Source organism: Erithacus rubecula (genome assembly GCF_903797595.1).
Source record: "Erithacus rubecula genome assembly, chromosome: 19".
Classification (NCBI taxonomy): Eukaryota; Metazoa; Chordata; class Aves; order Passeriformes; family Muscicapidae; genus Erithacus; species Erithacus rubecula.
This window is the reverse complement of record NC_136671.1, coordinates 3483687-3500857: the sequence shown is the minus strand read 5'-3', so window position 1 is coordinate 3500857 and position 17171 is coordinate 3483687. Positions and strand designations below refer to the sequence as shown.

Genomic DNA, 17171 nt, shown 5'->3' with positions numbered 1-17171 from the left:
CATTCCTGCATAATGAACAGATGAGAAGGATCTTCCAGGAGCCAAACCATGGCTGTGCTCCTGCAGGGCTGCTGCCCGTACAGTTTAAACTCTGCAGGCATGGTGGGAAGGTCTGCAAGGGGTTTTTTTCCTCTGTTCCTCATGCTTGCAAAGAAAGCATCAATCCTCTCCTGCCTCTGAGCCATGCACTTGGGAAAGCAGGAGCCCTGCTTGTTTTAACTCAGGTACATCTGCAGGAATGAAACACTTCCTCCTTTTCCTTCCCTGACAGGGTCACTGGGGTCACGTAGGCAGGAGCTAGATGGGTAGAAGATATCCAGCTCTACTACCCAACCACTTCTTTAATTAAAAGTTGTCTGGAAAAGGTTTCCCTAAAATCTCTTGATTTCTTTTCTCCTGCTCCACCTGCTCCTTGCTGGTCCCTCGCCTTTTCTTCCCCTCCCCTTGGTGTGGAGCAGCAGGTCCTTGAAGTAAGTATGGAAGCTTGGAAAGGGTTTGCCTGCACTACATCACTGTTACCATGCATGCCTATCACCATGCATGCCACACCTTCTTTCCTCACCTCCTTCCTGTCTCTTGCTTTCCAAACCCTTTCCCCCTGTGCCTTCCCCATGGTGCAGGCTCATGGCAGAATGATGTTTTTTATTTGTATCATTATTTACAGCATGTTCATTACTGGTCTGCCCACCAAATATGAACTCTTGGTACAATTTCTCCATTATAAACCTCCTGTTTTTCTTTCTTTCAACCCACGTAAATCATGATGGTGTGGGCAGAGACATATCAGAACCATTAGTCACCTCAGAGCAGCTTTCTGATACCTCCAGCAGTCCTTTACTCTGCAGAAATAGCAAGTCCACATACTTGGCTGATACTCCTTTGTGCAGCCACATCTTTCCAGCAACCTGAAAGCACAAAGACAAGGTCCCAAAGGAGCCAGAAAAACAGTGGGAATTTGCTGAATTTCTCTACACTCCATGAACTGACAGGAGGCCATAGGGAGTATTTAGGGTTATGGTGGATGGCTGGCATAGCAGAGCTCAGAGATCCTGTGTGTACTAATATGGGAAAAAGCTCCTTTTCTGTCTTGTTAAACAAGAAGTGACCTTGGCTAGTGCTGATTCATCCCTTGGCACTGTTCCTGGCTAACTGAGTCACGGAGGTTGTTTGGCACACTGTCCCTCGCCTGAAATCACTCACTGCCTTGACAATTAAAAAAATGAACCAATTTTAAAGGCAACCAATCACTGGGAGGCTAAAAACACAGCACAGAAAGGAGTCTTCACAAGTGAAAGACAGAAAAATCCCGGTGAGGACTGATGATACACACCAATTAAGAGCAGCTATGGACAGTGCTGGGCACAGCCCTGTGGGGAGCAGGATCCACAGGCTCACCCTGGATCCTGCTGGCTCACCATGGTCTCCAGCACCTATACAGGAGAAAAATGCCACCTTTGGGGACCACCCAGGAAAAGTAACCAGTTTTTCCCAGTCTTTCAAATGTTAAGATGCAAGGGGTGGGCAGGGCTGGTCTCCACTTAGTATCTTTAAATATTTTTGCCTGCTCCCTGAGCTGCCAGTGCCCAGCCAGTCCTTTGGAGCTGTCCCTGCAGCCTAGGAAAAGAGTTGTTTTCCTTTCAGAGCTTTCCACACACAGAGGTAGTTTCTGTCATACAGGTACAGAGCATCTGTGTACATCCTTCTGCTTTTTGCTGTTTCATTTCTCTCTTTGGAATGTGGTGTCTCTCCTCTCCTGGTCCTGCAAAGTCTGACAGGGTCTCTCTTTGCCCTGCAGATCAAATGCTGACAGACAGGAACGGGAGCTGGAGCATCGCCTCAGTGCCATGATGGAGGAGAAACCTGCTCCAGGGAACCGTGGAGGAGCTGCAGGATCGAGTCCTCATCCTGGAGAGACAAAGCCATGACAATGGACCTGCAGGTCAGGAGGCAGCAGTGAGACAAGGAGGGATGGGGATGCAGTAAAAGTCATGATTTGGGTCAAATTTGTCACAAAGTGGAAGACAGAACAACTGAAGATAAATGGCTCATGCAAGAATGGCAGCAAGCAAGGTCTTGGGTGTTCCCCCTGAAGATGGATAACAGGACATCAACTAGGCATCTCGACAAAAATAGCAGCTTAGGAGGGAGATCTGAGCAATGAAGTGGGGCAGGGTGCTGGGGAAATGATGGTAAATGCAAAATGAATCAGAGGACTCTGGTTGCAGTTCATTTTATTTAATTTTAATAGTAGAATTGGCTTCAAAGGGGCTTCACTGGCCTCTTAGGTGCCAGTGCTCAGGTTGGTTTCCCCAACAATCTCCATGGTGTTCACAGCCATGAGTCACCAAATGTCACTCCCCAGAAAACAAGCTTGGCACCTCTGGGCTGAGGGCAGAGCAAGGTTTATCTATTTCACTTCTGTGGGTTACCAAGCACTGGATCCTCAGCTCTATAAAATGATCATGAATATTTTTTTTCATTTTTAAAATATATATTTGTATATATTTTTTAAAAACATGTAGATAGCACTTTCTTTTTTGGATTCACTTCCTGCTTGTTTTGTTTCAGCAAATTTCTTTACCTGAGTCCCACTTCTTCACAATGTTGCTTCATTTTAGTGCTGATTAACCTGCTATTTTTATATCTTTCTGGATATTCTGGCTAAACAGTGTCTAATGACACTTGGAGATTATTAAGCTCCAAAACAGCAATACCAGCCAAGAGTACTTTCCTCCTGGCTGGAAACCCTGTTTTTGTCACTCATTCCTCCCTCCCAACCCCTCACAAACCAAGAGATTGATCCAGTCCATATCACCCTCCATTAATTTTTTCTGATTCCTTGATTTTCTTCACAAGCTGCACCAAAGCCACTGGAGCTCCAGGAGGTGAGGCTGTCCTACCGGCAGTTGCAGGGCAAGGTGGAGGAGCTCAGCGAGGAGAAAAGTCTCCAAACCTCAACACAACCAGCACATCCCTGCTCTCTGAGATAGAGCACAGCATGAGGCAGAGGAGCTGGAGCAAGAACGAGAACAGGTATTTGCCCTCCAGCCTCTGGAAAGCCAGAGAGCAAAAGGGGTTTATGCATTTGATCTGGATTTGGACTGAGCCACAGTCTGAAAATTGGGATTGGGTCTGGCATCAACACCCTTTTGACCATATGAAAGTAAACCCCTACATCCATTCCAAACCATTTGTGAGGGCTGGCATGGCACGCTTCACTGAGCATGGCAGCAGGCCGTGCATGCAGATGGTGGCAGGGCAGGCTCTAATGGCAGGCTCTGTGGTTGCAGCTGAGGCTGCAGCTGTGGGAGGCGTACTGCCAGGTGCGCTACCTCTGCTCCCACCTGCGCGGCAGCGACAGCGCCGACTCGGCCGTGTCCACCGACTCCTCCATGGACGAGTCCTCGAAACCTCCTCAGCCAAAGACGTCCCGGCCGCAGCCTGCGCCCGCGCTCACGAGCTCAAGAGGCTCATCCAGAACGTGCTGGCGGGCGACTCCACGGTGAGTGTGGGCACACACAGGTCTGCCTGTGCACATCCTCTGGTCCGAGCTTGCTGCAGGTGCTGCTGGATGCTGAAGGCTCTGTCCTCCCAGAAACCTCTGTGCTCACAGAGATGGCAGTGACAGAGCATAGCCCGCTCCTTGTGTATCAAATGGTCAGCCAAGAGCCAAGCATGTGGGGTTTCAGCCTGCAGTGCTCAAGCCAGCTAAAGTTTCAAGCTCATACAACTGTCATTGGCCTGGGAGTCGTCGTGAAAATTAATAAAAGTAGGCTTACTTTGAAATTTGCATTAAGTTTGAGTTTCAACATGGAAATATTGCAAATTGCCTTACACATCACACTTCGGTTATTTCCTTTGGTATTTTCCTAACCTGGCTTTATTAGCATAGTATCATCGAGCATCATAACCCCTGGTTGTGATGGGAGGGTCTCTGTCCCTGTGAATTGTGATTTGTAGAATGTCTTGGCAGGAGCTGCCAACTCAAATCCTGACAGGTAAAAGGTTTTTGCTGGCACAAGATGAATGTCTGTAGGATGTGGTCCCCAGGCTTCTGGGCAGGAGGGGGTGACATGAAGCGACCAGTCAGCATCCACAGAAGTGCAGAATTACATTACTTATCACTTTTTTGTTGTGGCTCAAATCAGGCCTCTTCTCCCACCTACAATGCAAAGCTGGTTGCATTGCCATTAAGGCTTACTTGGGATATGCTGTGCAAGGAAAACAGTGCAGCCCCTGCAGGGGCTGTGAGGGAGTACTCACCCTCCTCATTTAAGTACTCATAGCTGGCATAGAGATGAGTTGTATTTGTTAAAATAAAATTAGAGAGTCCTGTAAAAGGTCCACAAACATAGACTGTAGCCACACAGGCTACAAATGCAGTAGGTCTCTGTAAATTTGGTTTATGCCAAGGTCTGCATGCTCTTTGCATCATGTGGAGCACTACCTTGGTTGAGCACCTTGCCTGTGGAGGTATATGGGAACAAAAACTCTACCAAGGTCACATTCACATTTTCTTTTTCCTTGTTCAGCCCTCATACCAAACTGTACCAAATTAATACAATTGCATTTTTTAAAGTGAAATCTGAGCAGAGATTTCTCTCCACTCTCAGAGCTCTCGGCGAAGCGACGACGACACCTTAGAGGAACAGATCAGGAGAACAAGTGAGGATTCGCGCCCTGAGGGAATTAATGGAGGGAGAACGGGGGAACTGAGGCAGAGTTTGGAGGAGCTGCAGCGACTGCACAGCCAGGTTAGCAGCTCCCACACTTTACATGTGTCTTGTAACAGCAGTGTTCATGCCTTCCATCAAAGAGACCAACATGATAAAGAACCCAGGAGATTTTAGGCCGAATGGTTGGATGAGGGAGATTTATTAAACCAAGTGCGAGGATTTAAGTATTTAAATGAAAGTTTCTGACAAATTGTCTGGGGCCCATCCGAAGCATCATCTCAAGCAGCCATACTTCCTTTAAACCTTTCTCCCCAATCCGCTTTTTAGCCAATCTCTCTTCCTTAAATTCTCTCAGCAGAAGACCTCAAAGTATAAGAGGCTGTTGATATGGGGTATTGGAGACTCAAAGGTATCCAGTGACCTGAGTTGCTGCACTGAGCCCTTGTGAGGAGTATGTGCACCCATTCCATGGATATAACACTGCTGTTTCAGCTGTGCACGGAGCAGGGCTTGACCTCTTCCACAACAGCATCACAAACCCTCAGAAAAGCACTCCCGAGAATCTTAATTGTGGCCAGCTGGCACCAGGCAGGGACCAGCTGAGGCAACTCAGCGATAGGAATGGTCCAACACCAACCCCACACCCAAGCACAGAATCCATTGCATCCACACCCAGCACAGCATCATCTGAGGCTCTATGCTTAGAGCAGGAAATGAACACAGGCATCCAAAGAGGTGCTTGGCTGTCTTGTCTCCGTGGTACAAGACTCCGATGCTGGATGGGATCTGGAGGCTGCAGCAGAAGCAGGAGCAACTGCCTGGAGCAGGGAATGGGATTAATGTCCTTGGCTGGTCTTCCAGCAGTGCTGGATCACCCTTTGGTGAATAAATAGGAAAACACCCCTGTTTAGAAAGTCAGAACAACCTGGGTCTGACAGCCTTGTGTAGGGCTGTGGGAGTTCCCACCATGGACCAAAGAGAAAAGAGAGAGAGCTCATTAAATATCCTGGCAGTGGTGGCTGCACGTGTGTGAGGGTGGGAAATGTCCTTCTTCCACAGCAGCTGGTCAGGGCAGAGTGTGGGAGGGAACCTGAGCCCAGCCTTTCCCTAGGACTGCTCCTCTCAGCAGCATGTGGCCACCACAAGACACTGTTGAAGGTTCAAACTTCTTTCTCCAGTGAGACATGAACCCAGACACTGCCCTGGCTGTGCTGCTGCAGTCCTGAGCACCACACCAAACCCCCCTTGCCCTTAAACACCCCTGAGATGGAGGAGACAAGGGCTCCATCTCTACAACCTGCAGTACTGACAGAGATCTTTAGAGACTTATTCACAGATTTTAGGCTTGTCTGGTCTCCCCAAACTCTCTAGCCAGGAGGGACCAGAAGACCAGCCCTGGATTGCAAGTCTGGAACCCTGGGTCTGCTTTTAGGGGTCTCCAACTACCAAAGCTCTGCATATTTAGTAAGCAAAGGGAGAGCTGCAGTTCTGTTTTCTTCTCACACCTCTGTGTGATGTGGAAAGATGGGGCATAGCTACAAGTGCGCAGCCATTACTTCTCAGAGAGGAACTCCAGCCTCCCACAGCAAGTACACATCTCCCACAGCTTTTGCCTGTTATCCAGCCTCACATGTGCTTCAGGTTAATAATTATTCTCACCTCCTATAGAAGAGGCATCATCATCTTCTGTTTAGTGCTACAGAAAATTGATGCATGTGGAAATCTGGTCCACCCAGGGAACGCAGTGCTCCTGCTGCCTCCTCATCCCTCTGTTTGGCACTGGTATGATACAATCAAAGGGAGCTGCTTCTAAATGGCTTTTAGGATCCTGTGGCATCACACACATCCATTGCTCCTGCCCAAGAGCATGCTGAGCAGATGGAGACAAGAGTCACCCCCTTCTCTGTACACTGAGAATCGATTTCACACCTTCTGCCTGTTTGTTTCCTCCCATTCTTACCTGAAGCATAGACAGAACCAATTAAAATCCAAACCTATCCCCAGACCCCATATTTTGGGCCTCTGGATCCTCTGTCCCCTGGGATTTCTGTAGAAGTGCTCAGCTCCTTTGACATCACCCCATTGCCACTGCTGTCTGTCACATCATTGCTCTGAGGTGCTCCCCATGCAGGGCTGAGGAAGGGCACAGCTCCCCAATTTCCTGGCAGCTCTGGCACAGCTCCCTGGTTCCCTGGCAGCCCCAGCACAGCTCCCCAGTCCCGTGGGGAGTCTCTGCACAGACAAGGGTGCACTCACACCCTCCTCCCCCCAGCCCAGCCCTGCCTACCTAACAGCAGATCCTCCCACGCCCTGGATGTGATGAGCCCTTTTTGACTGTCTGCCCTCTATTTAAAGATTTCTTTGAAGATTCAAGCACTACTGAGCTGCATTTAGAGGCAGGAGGTGGGTCAAATGCTGGAAGGGTTTCCAGGTGATGGAGTAGTGTAACAGAGCATGTGTGTGCTCTAGACAAAGAAATTAAATGTGTATGAAATATTATGAAGCTGTGCTAATGCAATCCTTGCATGATTTCACAGCCTATTAACTCGCTCTGCACAGGACCAAAACGATAGATCATTTCTCAGACTATTTAAGACTCCAGACATATTTTAAAGTCTAATTAAAATTGTAAGATGTGCCAGTAACACTTCCCATGGCATGAAAGAGAATTTTCACATCCTTTGTCTACAGCTTCATATTACTCCAGGAGATGTAATGGTGCCTTCAAAAATACTATTTGCTGGTAAATTATGTTGGCAATAATTTAACCCTGGGAAGATCAGAATTATAACAGGCAGACTCAGAGGATGTGTGCAAGCTGCTTGGAGAGGGACAACATTTTAGCCCTGATGCCGTAGTGACAGTGAAGTCACGGGTGGGTCCTGCCCTGCACAGCTTTTTGCATGTCACTGAGGCCATCCTGGTGACACATCTTGCTCAGGTCAGCACTGCAGGGCAAGCCAGCATATTTCATGGAGGGTGGCACCAGCACTAACAGCCCCACACAGCAGACACAGCTTTTTCTACGGCCAGGGGATCTCTCAACCTGCAGGTGGGCTTTTACCCCCACACACTCACTTTAGTATTTTCCGGAGCAGCCCTGGGTTTGACAGCCTCCCTCTGCCCACAGGTGACGCTGCTGAGTGTGGAGATGACGACGCTGAAGGAGGAGCGGGACCGGCTGCGCGGCGCTGCCGAGGACAAGGAGGCGAGCGAGCGGCTGCTGCAGGCGATCAGGGACCGCGACGAGGCCATCGCCAAGTGAGTGCGGCCGGCAGCCCAGCCAGCCTGGGCCGCGCCTGTGCGCTGCCCTGCCCTGCCTGCCAGGAGACGCCTCTGCAGTGGCGCTCTGCTCCTCTCCTCAGCAGCTGTGACACTGTGATGTCTTGGCCTTGGAAATGCTGCCAGGAGCACGGCAGGAGGTGCTAAAGGCAGAGCTGCCCCACAGCTGGACTGGGGGCATTTAGGAGCATTCTGTGAACCGTGTTTGTGCCATCCCTAGTGCTGGTGTGAGTCACAGTAAGAAGGAGAGGACTTTAGGGAACCAAGTGGAAACACTAGGTCTGCCCTATTTGTCACATTTTAATTCCTTTGCTATTCCAGACACACAGCCCTGCTTTCCTGACCATCCCCATTACAGTCTGCCTGGGCTTCTTCCCTAAACCACTCCTCTGCTCACTCCCTCTCCTTTTGGGTTCCAAGGTCTTTTTTGCATCTCCAGTCCTGTAATTCTCTGGTTCTCCTTTTGGGATTCCCCCACTGGTTTGGCTCTTTATTTTGTCCATCCTCTTTGCAGTTCTGCTCCCCCATACCCAAATCCCCCTTCCCCAGCTCTGTCCTTGGCCTTGCCAAAATGCCCTGAGCACTCTTTGTCCAGAAGAAGGACAGACACTTTTACCCCTCTGTGTTCTGCTGGAAAGGATTCATTTGATAATCCCTTCAACAAGCAGGGGCCAGGACACCACCAGGCAGCTTCTTAGGAAGAGCTCTGGACAAGAGGAGGAGCGGGAGAGGGTTGCACCTGAGGGTACAGAGCTAAATCAGCCCACACCATCCCTTTTGATTAGTGCCTCGATCACCCGCGCTGCCCTTGCTGGGCTAGCCGGCTACCAAATCCCCACCGCTGTCCTCTGTAACACCTCCCTCTGTCGGCAAGGAGCAGGAGCATCCCAGCTGTGTGCCGGGCGCAGGGAGGCAGCTCTGCCATTCCCGTGCGTGTGGCTCTGCCGTGGCTATGGCAACACCGCCGCTGCCATCCATCCCCCGGAAACATCCAGCCAGCCGCGGGGAAGCGCCGGAGCAACAACAGCCGCTTCAGGTGCCCGAACGCAGCCACCAGTGGAAGGGCACAGCTGCTCCAGTCCACTGTGACCCTGCTGGGCAAAGCACCGATATCTGGGGCTGGCTGCAGTGCAGGAGCCCCGGGAACGGGGCACGGGTGAGGGGGGTTAAAGAGCAGAAAGTGGCAGCAAGTGAAAGCAGACAAAAGCATCCTGTCACTGGAGTGAAAACATCCCTCCCAGACTGAGTGGGCTGGTTGCTGCCTAGGGAGGCTCGTGATTTTCTTCCCACCTCACACCCCAAGGGTTAAGTTGCTTTTGTTGAACCCATCCCCCCCCCCCCCCCCCCCCGAAATCCCTAACTCTGAACAGAAATAAAATCACTGCCCGAGGCAGACATCTGGTGTGGAAAATTTTTGCTCAAAGCTGAAGTTTGGCAACATAGGAAGCAATAGGAAAATAGGATCCTTTCAGAGGAAGTGTTAAGCAACCAGTACCTGGAATACAAACTCAAATTCTCAAATTGCTCTTCTGCAGGGGAGCACAAGGGAGCTATTAGGAAAGAATGAATTAGCTACAGTTAATAAGATGCAATTATTTCTCTCGAAAATGTTTGCAAGGAAAGATGGTTTCCAGCAAGTCACATTACACTTTCTGTCACACAGCAGTTAATTGAAAACTTAAGCTTTGTGCTCACCTGTGTGGTCCCAGCATGGTGAGCAGCATTTCCCAAATTGGGCAGCTTAGGAAATTGCTCCATCCTATGGGACAATTCCTTTCCACAAGCAAGGAGCAGCTGGAACATCACAGCCACTGAGCACTTGGGGCTCTCTGGGTAACCTCATCTGTGGCATGACACACCCACTGGCCACCAAATGTCTGGAAAGAAATGCAGCAGAGGTGTTCCCAAGGGCTGGGGCAGCTCCATTGAAATTGGGAGCTTTCCTCAAAGCCTAACATTTAATTCAAACAATTTTAACAGTTTGTCATTCTTAAAATATATGCTGATAAGCTCTCTTGCTTTTCTTCCTTCAATCCAAGTCCCAAATGAAAGCAGAATTGTATCCTTTAAGAGTTTTTTTTAATTTGTTGTGTTTATATTGCAATTTATTGATCAAGTGATCAGACCAGGCCATTTGATTTTAGCACATACCATGTGTTCTCTATGCATATAAACAGAAGAAAAAAAAAAATGTCTGTATATAGATTCTACCTTGTTGCAGATCTCTGTTTTATTGCCAGATCTTGCACATTATCCAGGCACACTATTATCTTACACAGCATTGTAAAATCTGCTGGTTTTAAAGTAACAATGTCAAAAGTTCTACCCCACTCTTCAGATTAATAGATTTTCCAGAATACAACAGAGATGAACACCTTAGGATGTGAGTACTTGCCAGTGAAAGACATAAATGGTAGTGTTGTTTAGATATGTTTAACTCTTCATTTAAAAAGGAAAAGGTGCCAGTCCCTGATTTCTGTCCCCGCAGGAAGAACGCGGTGGAGGTGGAGCTGACCAAGTGCAAGATCGACATGATGTCCCTCAACAGCCAACTCCTGGATGCCATCCAGCAGAAGGTGAACCTCTCACAGCAGCTGGAGGCCTGGCAGGTGAGCACCCAGCAGGGCAGGGGCTGCAGGACTCATCACCCAGGGCCACCTCTGGGAGGCTGTCCCCCTCCCTGTGGCTGTGTCCTGTTCTCTGCCTCAGCACCCATGGGTTGGCTGTTTGGGGTGCTGAGTTTTGGCTCTGCAGGAGCCAGCGATGCTGTGGGGCACAGGGGGGAGCTGCCCCTCCCTGCCCCAGCCTCTGAGCTGTCAGCTGTTAATGCTACAGCTCTGAACACTCATTTAAGATGGAGAAGCAGACTGTGCCTCCTGCCAGAGTGGGAGGTGTGCACGTTGCTCTGCCCCGGGGTGGGGAGGGGTCTGTGTGGGAGGTGTCCCTAGGCAGGCACACCATGTCTGTGCATTTCCATGGTGGAGCACAAAGGTGGGAGAATGAGGTTGTGCTGATTGTTGCTGCACTGTTCTCATCAACTCTGAAGATCCATCAAGAAGGAGAAGCTAAAATTCCAGGTCTTCACCAAGGTAAAAAAAACAAAGTCATGGCAGTTCCACAGCTGCCCTGGAGATGCTCCGTTTGGGGTTAGTGGGGAAAACCCTTGTGAAGGCAGAGAGCCCTTGAGAGCAGACAAAGCTGCCTCCTCCCAGAACCAGCACTAAGGGAGGGCTACTCAACAGAAAATAAAGCAGGCTCAAGAGAAAAGGTCTGTGTCATTTGTTGCAGACCATGCAAGACCCCAGCTCTACTAACAACCAGCCTGACCAGTAGAAACCTTTCCCGTACAACCTTGCTCCTGTTTCAACTCCACTGTGTTTTCGTTTCTCTCTCTCTCTCTTTTTTTTTTTTTTTTTTTCCCTTCTTTCTTTTCTTTTTCCTGGTTACAGTTTGCTTCCTCAGGGCTTTTTACTATCTGGCTCCTTTGGTTTCTGATCTAGTGGCCTTTCTCAGTTCCTGTACCAACAGCTTTAGTCGTACACCCCTCCTGCCTTTGAGGTGAGCTCCCCACACTCCCCCATCCCCTCTCCATCTGCTGCCACCATCACCCACATCCTTCTCTGCTCTCACCATCATCTGGCAAGAGGGGCCAGTGGGGGTCTCCATCACCCACCAGAATTCTGTCCACACCCCCCATCCCAGCACCAGCCAGGGGCAGCATCCTGCACCCCATGGTGAGGCTTTACCAGGGCACCAGGGGAAAGCCAGGCTGAGGTGCACATATATTAACCCTCTCTATCCACATATTTACTATCTGGAAAGCTTCTTGAAAGACAAAACTGAGATTTTACTCCTCAGCCTCATTGTCCAGTGAGTGTCACTCAATGCTCTGCATAGGAGCTGTCTGTATAGCTCAGTCTGGATTGGTGGGATAATGTGAGGCCTGGTTAGTGCTAGAATCTAGAATAAACCCAGTTTAGGGGTTAAGAACAGGTCCTGTTGCAGTAACACAGCAACCCCAGACCTGCTCCCATCAGCTCTCTGAGCTGAGGCTCAGGCCCACTTTGTGGCAGTAAGTTGTCTCCAGCATACTGACCTGAGGTATTACTACACAGCAGCAAAATAATTTCCAGCCACCTCATGTCCCCTCAAGAGCAGCTCAGCCACAGAGGCACAAAACAAATCAGGTGATTTATGTATTTTGGGGACTATTTTGCAAAGGGATTTGCAGAAAATTTCTGATAAAATAGGATAAATGTCTCTGCTTTAGCTGGGCATAATTGGGTGCTTTAATCTGGTAGCATTTTGCTCTTGCACACTTCTAGTCTGCATTTCACCAAGGGCTGTCAACAAGATTACAGTGTTCTCTAAGGACATAATCATACAGGCTATAAAATAGGACTCAAGCAAAAAAACCTCCCCATCCAAGTGATTTGGTCTCTGACTCACACATCTGACAGGCAGGGACCCAATGCAGTGCACTCTAAATAGTGCATACTGTATTTTTATATATATATGTATATGATATTTTTGTGTGTATATATATATATATATATATACACACATATATAAATCATTCTCATCCCTTGTTGTATGGTTGATCAAGGACACAGATCTGCCATGCAGGAGCCTGGGTACCTACTTCATTTAGCAGAAGAGGTGCCTTCAAAATCCAAAATGCTGTATATTTTCATGTGGCAGCTTCAGCTCTGGAATCTTGTCTCACTGATATTTCATACTGATGTTCACCTCAACTTCTTCAACTCTCCCTCTGCCTTTCCTCTCTCCAGCCCTGCTCTAAAAAGACCCAAAGCTTCCCCAGTCTGTGTAGCTCTGCACCTTCCTGCTCCCACAGGGGAAATCCCCATAGTGAATTTAGGTCCAGGTCATGGCTATCAATCCTTTTCCCTGCAGAAAATGCTGAAACAAGAGATTAGCCATTATTAAGTTTCCAGTCCCAGCAGGCTGATTTGATTCAATCCAGAGCAGCTGTGGCACCTGCTGGGCAATGGCAGCACCTTCCCTTCAGTCCTGGGCTGCCAGGTGCTGAATGAACAGCACTTCCACCACTTCAGCCCATCCAGAGTCTCCTTGTTGTCATCAGTCAGTATCCTCAGCCCTAATCAGGGACCAAAGCTGAGAGTAGTTCATTCCTCCTGTGGGGATAGTTGTGTACACACATTTTCACTAAGCTGCAGCTTAAAAATGCAATTTTAGGAGAAACAATGGATCTGAAAGTTTAAAATCTGTAAAATTTATAGCCAGGTTTTCAAAGAACATGTTAGCACATCATTAGGGGCAACAGAACTGGGTAATTATTTTGTATAAAGCAGCTTCACTGTGGTGCAAACATGGACAGAATCAGAGCGTTCCTGGTACATCTGAAAAGCCACAGTTCATGTTGAGCTGTCAGTCAGAGCTCCCACTGCTGTGCTGGCTCCAGGGGAAGGAGGGGGTCTAGGAGAGCAGCTCGGCTCTCTTTGGTGAGTCTGGTGCAAAGCCCAGGAGGGATCTGGTGGGCCCACCCCTGCCCCAGCCCCTCAGCACCTCCCCAAGAGCCCAGTGACAGTGGCCATGCAGCAGCTCTGCCACCCCTGCCTGTCCCCTTAGTGTGCACACAGACCCGCTCAGCACAGACCTCTGTCCTTCTTCTGGCCTTTGCTCTCAGCTGCATTTGTTCTGCTGGTTTATTTCTGCCCCAGAGGGGGTATCTGCAAGCTGCAGACAGCAGAGGAACAGCTTAGGGGTGGCACAGAGTGCCAAGCCAGCAGCGAGACCACCTGAGCGACTCATGCCTCAGAGGTGTGTGATTATCTCCGCAGTCCCCTGAACAGCCTCACGGCAGCAGGCACAGCGGAGCTGCGGGGTCACAGCCCCGTCCCTGTCCCCGCCCCTCCCTGCTCCATCTCATCCCTGCACGGCTCACCCATTCCAGCGCCCCCGCGAGCTCCCTGGGCCGTCAGCCGCCACTAACGGCCCGTCTCTCCCTCTGCCGCAGGATGACATGCACAGGGTCATTGACCAGCAGCTGATGGACAAACACCCGAAGGAATGGAGCCAGCTCGCTTATTCCTTCTCCAGTGGCTCCGGCGCCAAGCGCAGTGCCAGGCCCGCCCCCGCCTTCAGGCCGGAGCAGCAGGGGGACGAGCCCGTCGGGGCCGAAGGAAACCGTCTCTTCTCCTTCTTCAAGAAAAATTAATTTGGAAAAGAGAAAACTCTCCAACACTTCCTGCTTCAAGATGGGGAGTGGGGCAGCTGCCCAGCTTGCTGATGGACCTAAGTCTGATCCGAGTAAAAAAGAAGGGGGCAAAGGAGTGAACCCTTGAGACTCTGCACTATTTACACCGCACCTGGTCTGAACCAAATGTTTACATGAATTGGAGATTTGCAAATTGACAATGTGATTCTAGTAGAAAGAAACTTTTCTTATTCTGTAAGTGAAGTGATAAACTTCAGGGTATATTTTAGGCGCTTTGACACAGTCCAGTTTCTGCTGTGAAGAATACTCTGATTGTCTTAAAAGCATTCTTATGCTGGAGAAGGAAATAAGCAGCCCCAAGACAGAGTGGTGCAGGGGATTGAGAACTGCTGTCACAGCGAGCCCAGGGGGAAGAAGAGGGCTGAATGCAAGAGGACAGAGGGGAGCCATTTGTACCAGCCTGGCAGCTGTGACATCCTTCATCCATCCCACTGAGACTGGAGTCACTTTAGTCCCAGCATTCCCATGTTTTGACAAATGTAGCTTTCTCCGTGGTGGAAGCTGAGCCCTCACTGCAGATCCTGCCTGGGCACCATCTCCCCTGGAGCTCTGCGTGGCTGTTCACCCTCGCTGGGATCCAGGCTCCTGGCAGCTCAGGGCAGGGCACAGATAGGTGGTGTCACTGTCCTCTCCTGCTCTCTCCTGTTACAGAGGTAAGAGTTGCAGGCTGTAGCTACACAGATTTCTCCCTAGGAGACTGACCATCTACAACAGATTACAGACTGATAAAAGTTGTGCATGTTCAGTCCTGGGGCACTTGCTGTTCCTCCAATGGCCAAAAGCAGTTTGGGAGCTTCAGCAAGTCACACACCTCCCCCCAAAGCCATACACATCTCCCAAACAGATTAAGAAAACTGTCATTTTAACTGGATAGACCCCCCAAAAGCCTAACTAATAATTCACTGAAAGCCTACTCCCAATGATGTCAGTCAGTCTTTGACACTGGGTTGGCAGACTGAATCCTCAGAAAGCACACTGGCATCTGCCTTCACTGAAGCCAAAGGCTATCAGGGGTCTACAAAGCTCTGGAAAGCCTGCAGGTTACTCTGCCCTATGCAGTAACATTGGCTGTGGCCTGACAGAAAGGAGTATTTGTCCCTGCCTGTGGGTCAGTTGCTACTCAGCCCTTTGGTGAGCAGGTAGCCAAAGGTCCTTTTGATCAAAGATGACCAGAGCCTGCTTTGCACGACTTGATCAACAAGAAGGAACGTGGCTTTTTTGGTGTCTGCACACAGCAGTGCTGGAAATCCTGCAATACTCAAGTAGGGACCTTCCTTCTGCACTGGATGGGCACTTTACAGCTCTTCTGTTTCATCAGTCTACCATCATAAGCCAGTGAGGAGCACCAGGCTCAGTTTAGAGATGTCCTGCTGCTGTCATGCTATTTTCACACATTCTCCCAGCTCATGATGCCCACGGGCACCAGTTTGTTTCCTGCTGCTTTAAAGAGGCCACCACCTACACTGTCCCACAGCAGACAGAGCTGGGTGCACCTTCAGCTCTGCCCTGCTCTGCAACCTCGGTGCTAACACACCATCCCACAGGGAGCTGCTGCCTCTGCTCACTACTGACAGGAACAAGCTTTCTGCTAGAGGAGGTACCAGACACCTTCTAAGCAGCAGGTAAGAGGCTGGTGGCTTGGGTTTTAGTATGATTCAGCTTCCCTGTGGGATAAAACATCCATAATACCTCAGTACAAATATCCTTTCTGCCTATGACGATTTGAGCATTCCCATATTTCCTTGTTAGCATGAAACCACCACACTGGTATGAAATCATCTTGCACTAAGGCAGCTCTGGGTTGCAAGGAGCAGAGTGCTCTGAGATTGGCAATGATAGTAAAGAGCTGAGTGGTAAAACCCATTTACAGGAAAGCAATGAACTCTGGATTGCAGAGCCTGCTTCAGGAAGTACTTGGGCAAAGCCCCACCAATGAAGTTTGATGCTTATGGGGAAAAGAGTCAGGAGCCTCACAGGCAGGGAAGGAAAGTGAACCTTGGCCTCTCCTTTCTAGGCAATGCTCAGCTGTTGAGTATCTGCTTGTTGCCACTTGTGCAAGCGAGGGGAAAGGCTGCAGTGCAGGGCCACATGCTCAGTCCTCATCCTCCCGTCCTGCCTGCACTGTGACTCTGGATAGGGCAGGGACACGAGGCACAAGCTCAGCATCTCCTGCTGCCACCACTCAGTCACACCCACATGCATTTCCTCAACCTTTGATATCTGAAAATGAGGTGTGGCTGCGTGGATGCCAGTGACACCTGTGACACAGTGACACCTGTGACACAGTGACACCTGTGAACACTGAAAAGCATGATGCTCTTTCACAGGAGAGCCACATGAAAATCCCAGTCCTCAGAGACCTTTCTTCTGCTGTCAGTTGTCATTTCCCAGCAATTGTGTGGGACTCTACCCCAGTGAGGATGAATGCATGGATGGATGGATAGATGGATGTAATCCTAAGGCAAGGGCCTTATGGTATCCCATGAAGATGCAGTACTGAGATGAAGAAAGGTGCCTTCTGCAACATTGCTGAGGAAAGTGACTCATTCAGTTGCAGGGGTAGGCACAGCACATCTCTTCATTTAAGGAGAATCCTTAATCCCATTGCAGTTTTATTTATTTAACGAGAGTGATGGAAGAGATTGCAAGAGGAAAGTCAGCATGTTCTAAGGTGCCAGTTGGGTATGGTTTCTTCAAACAAGCCCCTTCACCCTAAAGACTTAGTTGCACTACTAAACCCAGAGAAACAAGAGAACTGGGTGTAATGAACTGGACAACACACCAAAGGAGACCTTGTGCTGAGCTGCTACTCCACAGGAACAGACACTGCCTTAACACAGCAGCTAGGTTTTGTCTTCTGTCTTGAAAAACCTCACCCGTGCAGTCCTTCACACCCATTTGTCTCGTGTTTTAACAAGGTCCCACTACTTCACCCTGTGCTGTCATTAACACAC

At 49.5% G+C, this 17171-nt stretch overlaps 1 protein-coding gene across 1 annotated transcript; it reads left to right on the top strand.

The window, feature by feature from the left end:
• The first annotated feature begins 4609 nt into the window (after window positions 1–4609).
• LOC306810458 (BICD family-like cargo adapter 1) lies at window positions 4610–14293 on the top strand. The gene is made up of 4 exons (XM_079323107.1): window positions 4610–4754; window positions 7807–7937; window positions 10447–10567; window positions 13957–14293. Exons 2-4 carry the CDS (start codon window positions 7828–7830, stop codon window positions 14155–14157), a joined length of 432 nt encoding a protein of 143 aa, XP_079179233.1. The 5' UTR covers window positions 4610–4754; window positions 7807–7827; the 3' UTR covers window positions 14158–14293.
• Window positions 14294–17171: the final 2878 nt, after the last annotated feature.

Coding starts and splice junctions, on each gene's coding strand:
- LOC306810458 (XM_079323107.1), top strand. CDS start 7,828: ATGACGACGCTGAAGGAGGAGCGGGACCGGCTGCGCGGCGCTGCCGAG. Junction 7,938..10,446: donor CGCGACGAGGCCATCGCCAA/GTGAGTGCGGCC, acceptor CTGTCCCCGCAG/GAAGAACGCGGTGGAGGTGG. Junction 10,568..13,956: donor AGCAGCTGGAGGCCTGGCAG/GTGAGCACCCAG, acceptor CCTCTGCCGCAG/GATGACATGCACAGGGTCAT.